Source organism: Anopheles gambiae, chromosome 2 (assembly GCF_943734735.2).
Source record: "Anopheles gambiae chromosome 2, idAnoGambNW_F1_1, whole genome shotgun sequence".
Taxonomy (NCBI): Eukaryota; Metazoa; Arthropoda; class Insecta; order Diptera; family Culicidae; genus Anopheles; species Anopheles gambiae.
The window spans coordinates 100,154,487-100,170,255 of record NC_064601.1 but is presented as its reverse complement, the minus strand read 5'-3'; the positions used below and the strand labels follow the sequence as shown (position 1 = coordinate 100,170,255).

At 50.8% G+C, this 15,769-nt stretch overlaps 1 protein-coding gene across 1 annotated transcript in view; it reads right to left on the bottom strand.

The window, feature by feature from the left end:
• Positions 1–1,214: 1,214 nt before the first annotated feature.
• The window catches only part of LOC4576272 (polycomb group protein Psc), a 32,982-nt gene continuing 18,427 nt past the window's right edge, over positions 1,215–15,769 (bottom strand). The window contains exons 3-5 of the mRNA XM_001237807.3: positions 10,787–10,987; positions 7,791–8,004; positions 1,215–7,660 (exon numbers count right to left, since the gene is read on the bottom strand). Coding sequence (XP_001237808.3) covers positions 3,401–7,660; positions 7,791–8,004; positions 10,787–10,987 — 4,675 coding nt within the window. The 3' untranslated portion in view covers positions 1,215–3,400. The remainder of the gene's footprint in view (positions 7,661–7,790; positions 8,005–10,786; positions 10,988–15,769) is intronic.

Below are 15,769 nucleotides of genomic sequence, written 5' to 3'. Positions count from 1 at the left end.
TTACCGGTCGGTCGGTGGTCAGCTTCCAACGGTAGCGCGTGTCGTCGAACGAATCAATCGAAGACGCGAGCAGCGAGCTGTCGAAGACGATCCTCAAGCTTGCGGACGCTTGCTCGGAAGTGCTTCAAGTTCGCGTGAATGAACCGGTGAACACACAAGGAGGACAGCAGGAGTACGAAGGCACGAAATGGAGCATAATACTGCCACCGCAGGATATTACCAGCGCGCAGCGTCGTCTTTCGCCCGTCATCTTTCTCGAGTTCATTCGTTTATTCCTGTGCACACCGGGTGGACGCAAAGGGGCAACGGAGAACGCACAACGAGTGACGGCAAAGCATCCTTCTTTCTCTTCCTCTTCAACGGCTTCGAGCGCGAAACTTCAAAAGCTTCCGCAGCGCAACGTGACACGATGAAAGCGAAACCCCCGGCGCGAGCGCACCGTCCGGCGTGTATCATTTAATGAAAAGAATGGGCAAGTAGGGAGTCCGGAGGGGGGAAGCAGAAGAAGATAACCCCCCCCCCCCCCCCTCTCCCACAGCAAGCAGCACACAGACACACACAACGGGAAAGGGAATGAGAAGTGGAGAAGAACGCATTCAGCATAATGCTGCTGCCGATGTTGCAAAAGATGAAAAGAAGCGAGCTGTTGGTGCATCATATAAAAAGGCTGGTGCGAAAATACCCGCAGCCAAAGGAGCCCCTCGGGCGTGTGTGCGAGAGACGGAGAGAGAGCGAAGTGGGTGCAACGTGAAATGGAAACCCGTTATTTGGTCGGTTTGTGTCGCGCAAAGGGCCAAAACGGGATGGATGGAAGGAAGAGATGTGACTCGCACGCGCGTCCTTCAACCCAAACCGCCCACGGGGCCACCAGACCACATTTTGCACATTCGCACAGGCACAGAAAACACAAGCCAAATGATTAAAGCAGCACCAGCTAGTGGAAGAGAGAAGAAGGAGAGAGAGAACACTCAAAAGAATGGAAAAACGAGCGCTAGAGCTGTAGGAGTATCTTGATGAGACCTTGCTCTTTCTCCAAAGACTGCAAAAACCCTTACTTTCCTAGGGGCAATTAACGGTTGGTCACTGCTGTTCCCCGCTCTTTCTTCGCCTCCTCTACCTGTCCTCAAAACTGGGCTGAAATTTAAATGACTACATTCTACAGCAAAAACAAAAGCTTTCTTTCCTTCGGGCGATAGAACAAAACGCGCTTTACATTTCATTTTTAATAATAATAATAGTAATATGTGCATTTATTTGCTGACTTTGCTGTGCGCAGTAAAGGGTTGCGCCAGTACTTACACAAGAGATTTCACGGGGTTTGGGAGGGTAAGGGAGGGGTGTACTATTATGTGTATATGAGCTATATTTACAATAATTTACACTCTGCTGCTAAAAACCCTATCTCCTGCCGGGTACAGGATGGGGGCGCATACGACTACTTGTGTAGATTATGGGCGATTCACTTGTTCTTGTGAGAGATTATGCTAAAATACACACACACATACACAGTCACACACAGTACAAAAACACGTGTATATGTTGTTTAATGGTATACAAAACTTATGCGCATTAATAGTATACAATGAAATCGATTTTGGCGGAATTTTTGGATTCCGAATCCGTTTCCCTTTTGCATCTCTTCTTCTAACATTACTTTCCTTTCTTTCTCTTTTTTTGTTGTTGCGAAAAACATAAGCGAGCTTTTGAACCTAAACCCCGAAGCTGCTGCGTTCACACCTTCTTTGTGTGTTTCTTTTGCGAATAAGAATATGCCCAATATAGAGAGAGACAGAGTGAAAGAGATGACTTGCATTCGTCATAAATAATAATATAATTCCTCCGGCTACCTGCTCTAAATGCGCCCGGAATGGCCAGGTCAACAATAAATCGTAAAACACAACAAGGCTTCTTCTTGCAGCAACAAGAAGAAGAATAAGAAGAAGAAGAAGAAGCAAAAGCAAGGTTAAATGCCATTCTTCCCCTTCAAGGACGATTATTGATACAGTTCACTCCTATAGATCAGGGTTCTTTTTCTTTTGGAAACTTATTTCGTTACATACTTTTTAACATTGAGTAATAAATATTGTTAAAATAATTATAATAATAATAAAAATGCAACTTAAATCGTAACAAAGAAGGGCGGCCTACCTCTTACCGGCTATGGCTTATTGCCAAGTAAAAAAAAGCATATTACTTCATTGATTGTTTTGCGTTCCCTCGCGTTCCTGATTCGTTTCGTGTTTGTTTTTTTTTACAATCCAATTCGATTATCTCTGCTATACGTTTGTGTAAGTTTTGCGTTTTCGTACTTCATTTTGTTTCAGTAACAAACACAAAAAAACACTTAATAGTTCACACTTTTTCACTTTTCTTCGCAATGCTTATGTTACATTTTTTGCTGTTGCTATTATTTTTTCTTATTGCTACTTATTCGTTTCCTCTTGTGCCTTTACGTACGCGATAAAGGCGACCGCATTTGACGTTGCTTCTATTGCGGTGTTTCTCGTGTATGAATTTCTATAGGCCTCTGTAGGCGCCGCGAGATATGATTTAGTGACACAAGGCGCACGAACACGCTTCGTTGCTGCAGTTTCTACTAAGACATAGCTTTATCAAACGTAGACACACAGAAGGACACAGCGATAAAATTCGCGCAGCACTGTAACACGAGCGGCTTTTTAAAGGAATATTAAGGAAGGACGCGTGCTGAAACGAAAAGTACTGGCTTACGCATAGGACAACATCGACCTAGTGTCGAGATAGAACAAGAGAGAGAGCTAATAGCTTTGTCCTTTTTTTTCAGGGCAACAAACAGGTATGTGTCTCCTTATCATCGCTATTATTTACAGTGTCTGTTTTAGCTTAAAAATTTCAAAAAAAAAGTAAAATATTGCCCATACTACAGACACATCGCGCGCAGGTAGGTGGGTGTGAAAGGCTTTAGAGTGTAAGGGTTGTAATCAACATTCACAGTGTAACACACAATTAACAACGACAACTATGCATACTTATACATCTTAAAAGCTTACTTCTAACAGTTGTTTTTTGGGGATGACAATTCCAAAGGGAATTGATCCTCCTGATCGTTTCTCTGTCTCGTTTCTCGTTCGCACGTGTGCGAAATGCAACACACGCTCACACGCCTCTTCTCTTTTCATCCAAGTGTCCTATGAAAGGATCGTTGTTTATGTCTGTTTCTATAGAAACAAACACACACACACACACTAGTAAACTGGCACTGTAGCCCGATGGCTGTAGAGTAGCTTGTCTGTTTGATGATGATTGCACGCAAAGAGGAAGAAAATGAGCCAGCAAAGCAGCCCCATTTGCTTCCCCCCTGCTCTGCACTGCGCGGAAACCCGCATCATCCACAAGCACTCTACAGCTCGATCAGCACCACTCAGGAGGAGTTGCGTGAGGCAGGATTTGGACCACCGCCCCCAATACCACCGCGCGGACCATTCAGCCCACCTCCTCCTGAACCTCTGGCCCCACTCCCTCCCCCACCGCCACCCTGCTGCCCGGGCGGGATGGCAGTAACAGTGAGCGAGTTCTGCGACACGGCACCGCGCGCCGCTCCCATCGGCGACGCCGTAATGGTGACCGAGTCCGAGCCGAGACCGCGCGGGCCCATGCTCGTGGCGCCCGGCTGATGGTGCGCGAACTGCTGCAGCAGGTACGGGAAGGGCAGATTGTTGAAGCACTGGCGGGCAAAGTTTTCGCTCAGTATCTGCGTGAGGGCGGCGTGCTGCTGCTGGTGCGGCGTGCCGAACAGCGGCCGGGACGGTGGCGCTGAGGAGGAAACGGGCCCTTGCGGATGCAGCGTGATGTAGTCGGAGTAGTTGCTGCTGAGCAGCTTCGAGCCGGCACCACCGGCGGCGGTGCTGGGCGATGCCGCCACGGGTGACGTTTTGAGCGGCACGAGCGAGGTCGAGTTGCTGGTGGGGACGATCTTGCGCCGCGGCACGGTGGCGGAGGTGAGTGTGGTGGAGGAGGTGGGCGGTTTCTTCGACGGTGTGGTACCACCGCCGCTGGCCGCAGCCGCCGCTATGGCCGACTTCATCTGGATGTCAAACATCGGGCCCATGCTGGCCATGGAGGGCAGCTGGGAGGGCGGCGTTTTCGATTTCGGCTGCTGGTAGCCGCTGGTGGCGGTTGGGGAGCGCTGGATCGGTGGCGACATTGCCATCCGCCCGTTCGCGAACGATTGCAGCTGCGAGGAGGAGGGTTTCGGTGCGATCGGCATGATCGACTTGGAGCTGGCGGATGACGTCTGCGGTGGCATCGTGCGGGAAGACGCTCCCGAGGGCGGCGACGGGGCCGACTTTGGCCCGCTGGCAGCAGCCCCCTTCGGAATTAAATCCACTTCTCGATAGTTGTTCAGCTTGAGCGTCCCGTTCTCGTTCACGGTCGCGTTCGGCAGCTTAAACTTGTTACCGCTGTTAACGGGGGGAAAGCTGCCCGAGCCTCCTCCCTTCGGTGTGCTGGGACGCGACACCGGTGGCATGGTGGGGGGCGGCTTTGATGACGTTTTCCCCGACGAAGAAGGTGAAGGTTTGTCGATCAAATCGATAATTTTGCGCTGCAGCGCATCAGCCGGCCGGTTGGCGGGCGGTGGCGCTGCCGAGGACACACTCGTTTTGGGCGGCGCACTGGCAGCCACACTGTAGGTCGGTGCCGCCACGCTCGGTGAGCTCGATTTGCGTGGCATCGGCGATCCAGACAAAGTGCCCGGCGACCCGGCGGCGGCCGCCGCCTTCCCCGGTGGCGTCCGACGGCCCGGTTTCGACGCCGTCGTAGTTGTGCTGCTGCTCGGCAATGGCAGCGGCAGCTTCACCTCCGTAATCGGCACCTCCGGCAGGGCCCGTATCTCGATGAAGTTGTTCTTCAGCTGCTTGTTGACGTTCTTGATGCGGGCCGCATCGTCATCGTCGGTCGCCAGCGTCACCGACAGCCCGTCCGGTATGCCCGACGGGAACTTGTCGGCCGGATTGGGGGCGGCGACCGCGGCCGACAGTAGGGCCGGCTGCTTCTCCGGCGGCTGTTGCTTTTTGTCGTCCGCGGTGGGACTGAGCGCTGAGGCGGGTCGCTTGTTGCCGGACGCGTTGGAAGTCGTCGCCGCCGGGCGGTCTTGCGGGGGTGAAGGCGATGAGGCTGGGATGGCGCTGGTGGAGGAGCCGGGCGGTGAGGTGCTGCCCGTCCTGCGATCGTTCAGCATGTTCTGCAGGTGGCTGTTGTAGGCGAGCGGGTTCGCGTACTTGAACTGCTTGGAGGAGAAGTTGAGGTTCGGGCTGTACTGGGGCGAGTCGGGCGAGTAGCTCGGCGAGCTGGACGAGTAGGAGGGGATGGGCGTGCGGGACCCGGCCGCGGCCGCCTTGCTGTTTAGCAGCGCGTAGTTCAGATAGTTCACCGGGCGCGCCTTCGTCCCCTGGCCTGCTGGGGCCGAGCCAGAAGATTTGGTGGCGTTCCCAGCGGGCACCGCCGCCGAGGATGAGGACGGCTTTGGGGCGGCTTTCGGTCCCGGGACGGCAAAACTGGCTCCCGTCGCTTCCATCGTCGTGTTGGGCTTCTGCTGCTGTTCTGGTCCGTACACCTTCTGGTTCTTCTTCAGATCCTCCGGCCGCAGCTTGCTGATCTCGGTGTCCCGCGGCACTGTTACGGGCGGGGCACTGGTCTGTGGTGGTGGAATGTTGATCGACGGGTTGCTCTGGGCACGCTTCAGCTCGAGCCCCTTCTGCTGCCTGTTGGCACCGGCCGCCACACTGTGGGTGGTCGCGTTCGAGGCCTGTTGCTGTTGGGAACCATTGCTGAGGGGTTGTTGGGCGGGCGGGCTGGCACTCTTTACACCGGCAGTTCCGGCCGGAGCGGAGGTCGGCAGTTTGGTCGGTGCCGTTGGCTTGCGGATGTGCGTTTGCGGGACCTGAGGAACGGCTGGTTTCGGTGCGGTGGTGAGCGCCGGTCGGATCGGGACGGGTGCCGGTTTCTGCGGGACGGGTGCTGGTAGTACCTGCTGGGAGGGTTTCACCGCCGGGATGTTGTTGGCCGACACGATCGGGGGCGGTGGCGGCGGTGGAGGTGTTTTGAAGACGAATGGCCGCGGCGAGTCACGCTTGGGCGAGGGGTCTTTCGCTTTGGTCGGCGCAGAAGAAGAGGGCAGCGGTGGTGACGGTTGGCCTGACGCTGCCGCTGCTGTCGTCGTTGTTGGTGGCTTCGGTTTGAGAAAGATCGGCGGCACGATATGTTCCGACGGGGAGCGAATGTTTTCCGCCACCGTCTTCTCCACGATCGCCTTGATCTCGTCGTTGGAAAGCTTTGGCTTCTTTGGGCCGGAACGGGGCACACCACCACCCGACGACGCGTCCTTTGCTTTGCGCTTGGTCGTCGTGCCCGTGCCGTTGGAGGCTGGTGGAGACGTGCTATTCGTAGGAGCAGCCACCGGTGGGACACTGGAGGTGGAAGTGGGAGACTTCTTCCCAGCCGGCGCAACACTTTCCACCGCAGCCGGAGGTGTCGTCGTCGTCGCAGTGGTAGTGGCAGCGGCAGACGTTTTCGAAGGAGACGACGACTGTTCCGACGGCTTAATCGGCGTGAGCTGGAACGAGTTCAGGAACTGGGACTTCTCGTCGGCAAACTTCTGCTTCGGTGAGGGCGGTGTCGGTGGAGATGGCGGCAGTGGCGGCGGGGAAGGTGTCATGCTTTTCTCCGACTTGCGCGGCATGCCAAACTTCAGCGTGGCCGTCGCCATCTCGGGGCTGCGCTGATCGATCTTCAGCACAATCGGATGATGATGGTGGTGGTGCTGCTGCTGCTTGCCGTCCTCGGGACTGCTCTTCTTTATCTTAAGCTTGCAGTAGGCAGGCGACGAACCCGACGCGCTGTTTGAACCGTTCTTGGCGCTGTGCAGTCGCTTCGAGTCGGAGCGCTCGGGCTCGGGCACCGCCGACGGCTGGCTCAGGCCGGCGCTTAGCTCCACCTTGTACGGGACGAGGGCCAGCTGCTGCTGGTGCTGGTGGTGCTTGGCGCTGCTCTTGCCGCTCTTGCTCTTGCTGCCGACCAGCCCGGTATCCTTCATCTGCTCGATCTTGAACTTGAGCTCGCGCGAGTTCTCCTCCATCTGCTGCAGCGTCGCGAGCGCGTCCTTGCGCTTGCGCTTCGACTTTTCCGACTTGTGGGACGACGACGATTTGGCGCCCTCGCTTCCCGGCGAGCTGGCGGAGGAAGAGGACGACGACGACGACGACGAATGGGTGCTCGGTTCGTCTGGCTGTGGGCTCTGCAGGATGCTCACGTACGTGTTCTTGTTCAGCCCAATCTTGAGCTTGATTGATTCGTTCTTGCGCGGCTGCGTTGGGGTGGCGGGCGATTCTGGCGCGGGCGTCACAGGGGCAGCCGTCGGCGGTTTGGACGCATCGGCACGGGGAGTGTTGGCGATGGCGTTGCTACTGCTACTGCTACTGCTGTCACTTTCGTTCGATGCCGCCTCCGACACGATCCGATCGAGCCGCACCCGATTCTCCTTATCGTCCTCCTCGTCCACGGACGGTCGCTGGGCTGGCAGGGCAGTGACCAGACTGGGCGAACGGCGCAGCGCTACCTCGGGCAGCTCCACCGGGTTCGATTCCGTCGTGCGAATGCGATAGTAATACTTCATCGGTGCATCCTGCGAGCGCAAAAAGGGAGCAAAAGAATCGAAAAAACGGTTGGCAAAATGATGACATTTCCACATTTGCAAAGGGACAAAAGGATATTAAACAAAAATGAAAACAAAAAAAAACAATGAAAAGACTTACCCGCTTCCAGGTGTAGATGTACGCCACGTCCATCAGCGTGTAGTAGTCGGGCAGGATGATCGTCTTCACCTTGTACATAATCTCCACGCAGAACTGGCGCTCCGAGATGCCGTACTTGTAGATGATAAACTTCTTCAGCAGCGCGATCGAAAACACCGCCGGGCAGAGCAGATACTTGGCCTTCAGCAGCTCCTCGTTGTCTTCCGCCAGCTCCCTGCACAATGGAAAGAATGGACACACGCAAAACGAAGAGAGAGATACGTTAAGGACATTCTCTTAATATAATTGTTGGCGAATTTGTGGACAATTTTCTCCCGCCCACCAGGGGAGAACTTTCAGACCAGTTGGGAAGCAGAGATGCTATTTCTAATTTCCTTCCTCTCTCTCTCTCTCTCCTTCTCTCAGCTTCTTCCCTCTGAGCTGCCTCAACTACTAAGAAGGAAGCTGGCGGTATAAATTATCGTTGGCAATAATTTTCGCGTTTTCCAGACATTCCTTTGGATGATATGCTCTTGGAGGTGCTTCTGCCGGGATGCGGTAAGATGTCTGGGGAGAGCATCGGCGAGCCGCTTTAAGCAAGCAAAACCTCGGGACGGGAATTTTGCACGTACTAACCTTCCTCTTCCGTCCCCATCCAAACACATCCCTTTCTCTCCACACACACACACACACACGGGTGAGAAATTTTCGGTAAATGTTCATGCCGGGAAAGGTTTATCTTCGTTGGAAGAAGGTTTCCTGAAGGCGGGAGAAGCAACAACCGAACCTTAGGGGGAAGGCGAAGGTGGCTAATAGTTATTGTCGGTATAGTCCGCCCTCCTCCTGGTCGGTGGTCCCTGCTGCCAGCCGGAGCTCGGAGTGATTCATTGGTATTTACCGAACGTGAAGAGGAAACTCAAATTAAGGAAAATACCGTGTTGAAGACACGTCCAGCGCGTCTACCGTCCGCCAGAGCGTGTGTCTGGAGGGAGTCTTTGGGGGAGGAAGGTCTGCCACACTACAAAGAACAACACAACCAACCGACCAAGGCAGCTCGAGACAGAGCCACAGAGAGAGAGCGTCGTCGTGTGAATTCTTCTTCCCAAGCAAAACGACCCCAAGGAAATGGCAGCTAACGAGAGCTTCTAGAACCATCGGTCTGATAAGGAAACCCACACCCACACCACACCACTCCCACACCGTAAGCGAAAAGGGAAAGGAAAATGGGTTTTGATTGTCTGTGTTTGTGTGTGATGTCCTTTCTAGTGGTGGGAGCTCGGAATCGAACCTAACCGATTCCGATTCCGTGTTCAGAGTCAATTCCTAAGCCGATTCCGATGCTGTAATCGATTCCGATTCTGGAGTCGATTCCAGAGCCGATTCCGGAGTCGATTTCGAAGCCGATTCCAGAGCCGATTCCAGCGTCGATTCCAGAGCCGATTCCGGAGCCGATTCCAGAGTTGACTCCGGAGCCAATTCCAGAGTTGACTTCGGAGCCGATTCCAGAGTTAACTCCGGAGCCGATTCCCGACTCGGCTCTGGAATCGATTCCGCTTTCCGATTCGAGAGCCGATTTCGATTCCGGGACCGATTCCGATTCCAGAACCGACTCCGATTCCGGAACCGATTCCGATTCTTAAGCCGATTCCGATTTTGGAGCCGATTTCGATTCTGGAACCGATTTCGATTCCGGAACCGATTTCGATTCTGGAACCGATTCCGAATCTGGAGCCGATTCCGATTCTGGAGCCGATTTCGATTCCGGAACCGATTCCGATTCTAGAGCCGATTCCGGAACCAATTCCGGAATAGATTCCGATTCCGGAGCCGATTCCGGAATCGATTCTGAAAATTGATTTCGGACCTACTATCCGGAATCGATTCCAGAAAACTGAGGAGCTAACCGAAATTGATTCCGACAAAAACTTAATTTCTCCCATCACTAGTCCTTTCCTTACCAACTGTGGAGGGTGGTTATTTCAACGCCGTTCAAATTGTGCTCTAAAATATCGATTCGAAATTCCGTGTGTTGAATTTGAACCTGGGAGAAAGGGAAGCGATACAAAGTCTTCAAAAATCATCTCAAAGACGAACGGTAACGTTACATCCGCCGCTGATCATGCAGGCTCAATTGCGAGCGATGTAATCAAAATAATCAAACAATCCGACCACCACCAAGAGCGGCGTGTTGTTGGGGATGACGCGCGAGGAATCGTTTCTTTCTTTCCAGTTTTTTTCCAATATTTTTTTGCCTCCATTGGACAATCCCTCATGAATTATTCGACATCTTTATCATTTTGCTGAAGAAGCAGGAGAATGTTTTTTTTTTTTTGTTGGTGTCGTGTCGTCTCTCCAAACACAAGCGAAGAAGAGCAGACGACCCTACACACTACAGTGGGCGAATTAAATAAACAATTAAATCACCCACCGCAACAACAACAGAAAAACCCTCCGTAAGCGTATCTTTTTCCATCTTTTTCTCCTTCTTGCGGGGGTGTATCAAAGATCAGTGATCCGTAGATTATATTTTGATACAGCAACGAGGGATGGAGAGAGAGCGAGAGCGATGGATCCTAAAATCATAAATAGATCCTTTCTGGCTACATCAACTCACTACTCCGCGCCAGATGGAGGACACGTACGAAAATCAAAACACTCACACACGTACGATGTAGAAATCCTATTCCTCAGTCCCACCAGAATGCAATTATCTCTTCTCCTCCGCACAAGGAAGGAAATTGGAAGCCAAAACCCACGAAAGCGGAACGGCGTGCGACAACAAGACGCGGTAATGATGCTCTCTCTCCGTCTCCCTTTCTCCTCGGGTTGCACAAACACAAAAATTAATGAGATGAAAATTGATTCTCAAGCTGTTTTGACGATCTTGCGCTTCCCTCCCTTGGGGGATTTTGCTTGCCTGTCTGTATGTATGTGTGTATCACAATATCGACGGTTGCAGCACAGCAACCAGAGCAAAGGCAAAAGCATGAAAGTTTGGTGGCGCTAAGGGCACTTACTTTTCCGCGTACTCGAGCGATAGGGAGATCTTCTCGTTCGGGCTGAAGATGAGATACTCGGTGTCCTCGCCGCGCTGCTCCGGCGTCGCGACGGTCGCCATTTCCGGGTGCAGCCGGTAGAAGGCACGCCGCCGGCGCAGCTCATTTTCGTACAGCCGCGGCACCAGCTTGTACACGATCGCCTGCAGCGTTGCATCCGGTCTGGAAATAGAGAGAGAGAGAGAGAGAGAGCGAGAAGAAAGGAAGATGAAAAAACACAGTTAAATGAGACTGATGAAAACTGTCGTTGGGTGGGTGTTAAGAAGCGGGAAGAGAAGGAGGAGGTCATTTTCAATCTCAGCGAGGGTGATGACGCGTGATGCGGTTGACACACGGACGGATGAAGATGATGATTTTGGTCGTCTTTGAAAGCTTGTGGAATGTCTCGCAAGAAGGAGCTCTGCTCTGCGATCGTGGCGTTGGCATTGGAATGAAATGGAAACGAATTTATCCCAACGTTGGAACCGAACACACAAAAACACGGCGCACCAAAGAGAGATAAATGAGACCGACGCTGCACACCTTTCGGGGTTTCAGGAATAGCTACCACGTCAGCTTATTTCGGGAAGGCGAAATACGGAAAGGAACGAAATTAAGAAGTTTTTCCAACCCATTTCCAAACACTACACACTTCGCCCCACCGTTGCTTCCACTGTCCACTGTCCCAGAAGAAGTAGAGGGACAGGAAAAAAGGGAACCGAGCTGACCAGAAACTGACATGACCTGGGATGGAAGGCGAAAGCCCCAAACCCACAGTTCTGTTAACGTCGTGGTTCTTCGGTGTGTGTAAGCCTTTTTCGTCCACAGTGCAAACATGGTCCAAAAAAAAGAAAGAAAAAAAAGAGCAAAAGAAGTCATCCGGACAGACACTGCCAAACGGTTTGGGCAGAAACAAGAGAGAGAGAGAGAGCGCGCGCGCTCCTGCAAAACCCAAAGAAACTAATTACAGTAGTGGAATAATGAGACAGTGGGGAGCACTAAAAACCATCCGAACGTCAACAATCTCCTTCACCAGGGGGAAAGAAAGGGTGGCCAACTAGGAGGAGGTGCAGAGCGAAAGTGTTGCGTTCCGGTTGGAAGGATTTGGCTTTTTTCGCTCTATCTTCTTACTTTCTTTGCCACCAAGGAAGGTCGTTGTGATTGCATTTAGGAAGCAAGCCAGCAAGCGCCGTCAGGATAAAGCATCTTCTTCCACAAACACACTCCCCAGTCCCAGACAGGCACAGAGGAGCGCCGAAAATTGCAAACCCACATTAAAACAGACCTCATAAACAGCGGGTTTCATGTCCCTGCAGTACAACTTTCGGACAAATTAAATAGGACTTCCCTCCTCTTTGGGCTGCAGAAAAGATGCGCCAAAGGGCGCTTTTCGCTTCAAGGCGAAAGGGACTTCAAAGACACACACCGGGCAGCGAGGATTGTATTCCGGTGTCGGGGTTTGAGTTTTAAGTCGAAAAGTTTGAATCATTTGCGTTAAAAAAGAAAAGTGAAAAGTAAAAGGAATGGGTGGGGAGCTTGTTTAAATTTCAAGCAAAATTAGAATGATCGTTATAAAATAAGATAAGCAGAAAATTAGGATACTTGCAGTTGCTATTTGCAGAAGGTAAGAGCAGATCCCGGGTTACTATCATTTCCGGATTTTACATTTTAATTGGCTTTTAAATTTGATTTTACCATTCAAATTCCAGCGTAAAGCCATCAGACTAATAAATCACTGCTGTCTGTGCTGTTTTGTGTTATGCTACATAGAGACAAAAAATGAGTAAACCCCTTTTGCAACAGTAAAACGACTGATGCAGGGTTTGGCGATACATGGTGCTGCGCTATTTATCGCCCACGAAGTGCAATATTGCTAGTGATATGCACTCGTACTGTCCTAGAATATTGTCCGTCTCAAGAGGATTGCAAAACAACAGTGCAAAGCATGAATATATGATCGCATGCTTTTGTTGAGATTTCGATCACAAAAACAGTTCCAGACAAACAAATATGTTAAGGAAGTTGATATTTGGTAAATTAACTAGAAAAACTTCATCTTTCCGTCTTCTAAAAACAGTTACAGGCACTTATAACTATGCTACACACTGTATGCAAACGTTTTACTAAACTAAACTAAAACGGAAAGTGAATAAACCAGTTTAGAGAAGACTTTCAAGCATTCACAATTTAATAAATGAATCGATTTAGTAGTTGAACGGTAAATTGAAGTAAAACAAGGCTCTTCTCCTTCAAATTTATGATAATAAAATGCTTCAAGATTCGTAAATGAAACCGGAAGGTGTCAAAAATGCACTGCAAATAAATGTTAGGATGGCTACAATTGCTTAAAGTTATGTAAAAATAAGAAAAAAAAACACTATCAAAATTATCAAAATAACTAACATTGTAAAGTGACTCAGTAAACCCTGTATAAGACTACACCCTTTCTAAAAGAACACAAAAAATGCTTGGTTATTGCTTATATCCCATCCCCAGGGCGCACACACACAGTCGGATGGTTCAATTAAAAATTTATCCACGTAACGTCAAAACGCAATCATACGCATCATCGTTGTCGGCCCGGCGGCATGGCCCTGGGAGGGAATGTTAGAACACTCATCCATCATCGCACCACCCTGCTACAACCACCCCGCGATACAGCATAAACAGCGACCAGCAGCAGCAACATACTGGCCCATGTTCCCCGGGAGCGACGAGATCGAGAGAGCGCTGGCGGCTTCTTTTGTGCGTTCATTTCTAAAAACCCCCCCATCTAGCGCGAGGCTTTTGAATGGAGAAAACGTACGGAAAATTCGGCACGGATTTTCCCTATCATTGTCATTGTCAGAGGGACTCATCCCAACCAGTGCAGACGACAGCCGTGCAGCCGGCGAAATAGAAGACATTTATCGGCCTCAAAGCTCTCCCTAGGATGGGCGGATGAGATTGTGTCATCTCGCGTAGTAGTAGTTGCAGCACCACCACAATAGGCAGAGAGAAGAGAAGCTTTCTTCAGCACAGGACCGACCTTTCGCGACAAATGATGACGCTCTGCTGGATGGATGACCTGGCTGCGCGCGGATTCACCTATGCAATCCATTCATTTACTGACTCAAGGGAGGACACGACGCTGGCCCCAGACATGGTCGTCTTTCGCTGATCAGCGATTTATTTCGCGGCGCGATGGATGAGTTTCGGGAGCTTCTGACACACATGATGATGGGTTTTGTGGAACACACTGACACACACACACACACAGAGTGTGCCCGTCGGCAGTGGCATCACCTACACACCCATTTGGAGGAGGACAAATTTCACCCCCGGGACAACCAAGCTCCAAACGACCACCACACGACCATGTTTTGGCTGCTCTCTTGTTTTCCTTGTTTTTAATTTTCATTTTCACGATAAGGACCTACCGTTCCATTCGTTTTGGACACACCGAAACTCCCGATGGCCACCTCATCCACACGTCCAATTATGATCGCAAGGTTTGCCCGCTCGCTCCAAAAACCGGTTCTTCGGGGGGGATAGTTTTTGTTCCTTTTCTGTGCCCTCTGGACCCGACGGAAAAAACCCCGTCGCCCACGGGGTGCGCGGTCGAGGTGTCGCAAGGTGTAAAGAGGCGTCTCACACTCATAACCTTCTGTTCGGGGGTCTTGTCCGGTAAGGTTGGGATGGAATTTATGGCGCTCGCACACACGAAGAGCACGCGAAAACCCGACGACACAAACGATTGGCGTCGTTGGTTGGTTCCTGTTCGTTTCTTTTTTTTTTTTTTTTGGGAACAGAGACATGCTGGGAGGATATACGGTGATAACAACAGTTGAGATGAGGTTGGGATAAAAGGTTACGATGCCCTGTGTGTGTGTGTCCTCATGGTTGGTGATATAAAACTGAACCATTGAGCTCCAAAGACTCCACAGCACAGTGAATTCTGAGCTTTGAGAGCTTCACTAGGAGAAGACCTTGTCCGTCGTTGCTGGATATCATCGAGAGCAGTTCTTTTTTATGCTCTGCACTAACTCTACGTCTAAACCTCTGCCATAAAATGGTTCTTTAAAAATGATAATTACACACAAAAAAAGGAAACTTTCAGGAACAAAGAGAACTCTAGGCCACAATGCGGCGCTCTGGTGTAAGTCTGGGTAAGACTCGTACGGGATGAAGCGCTTTCTTTTATCACGAATTTGTCCCATCCGGGTGGAAAATATTAATCTAAAGCAGCAGCAGTAGCAGTAGAAACAGAAGCACCACTGCAACTAACCATCTAACCATTCTGGGGAAGACCGCTACTAACTTCCCTGACGGTAGCAGCGCACAGCAGGGAGTAGTAGACACAGACGGGACACACTCCACAAGTCCCCAACTGCCACAGAAGGGTACCGTGACATAAAGCGATCTGTCTCCCGACAATTAGCCGTTGCGTCTGGGAGTGGTTGAGAGTTGAGGAGATGAAAAGTGGGTTTTGGCAAGCAATGAAAGAAGAACGGAGGAGAACAAAAAAAACTTACAACAAAAAATGCAGAATGATGAATCGCATGATGTAGAAACGGGGATACACTACACCACAGTGAGGAGTTAGTCTATGCTCTCCTCTCTTCTCATCACTTACCAAAAGGGACGAGAATGGGGAACTGTTATTGTTTTACGAAATATTTAAAACCTCCCCTCGCTGTCATTGTGTGACCACGCTTTTTAAGCTCGTTTCGCTTAAAATTTGCATAGAAATGGGTTGTGTTGTGGGCAGACGCATAGCACACACATAATAAAGCACCGTCCAATGCTGATATGGGATATAATTTTCTATTTTCCTTTCTAATGAACTTTAATGCGACGCGTAACAAAAGACGGGAGGGATTAAGTTTAATAGCAACAACATGCCAGCATCATATCTTTCGCGTTTTTGTGTGTGTTCTTTTTCAGAGATGTATTTAAAACATTTTACTTCTTGACATCCTTGTT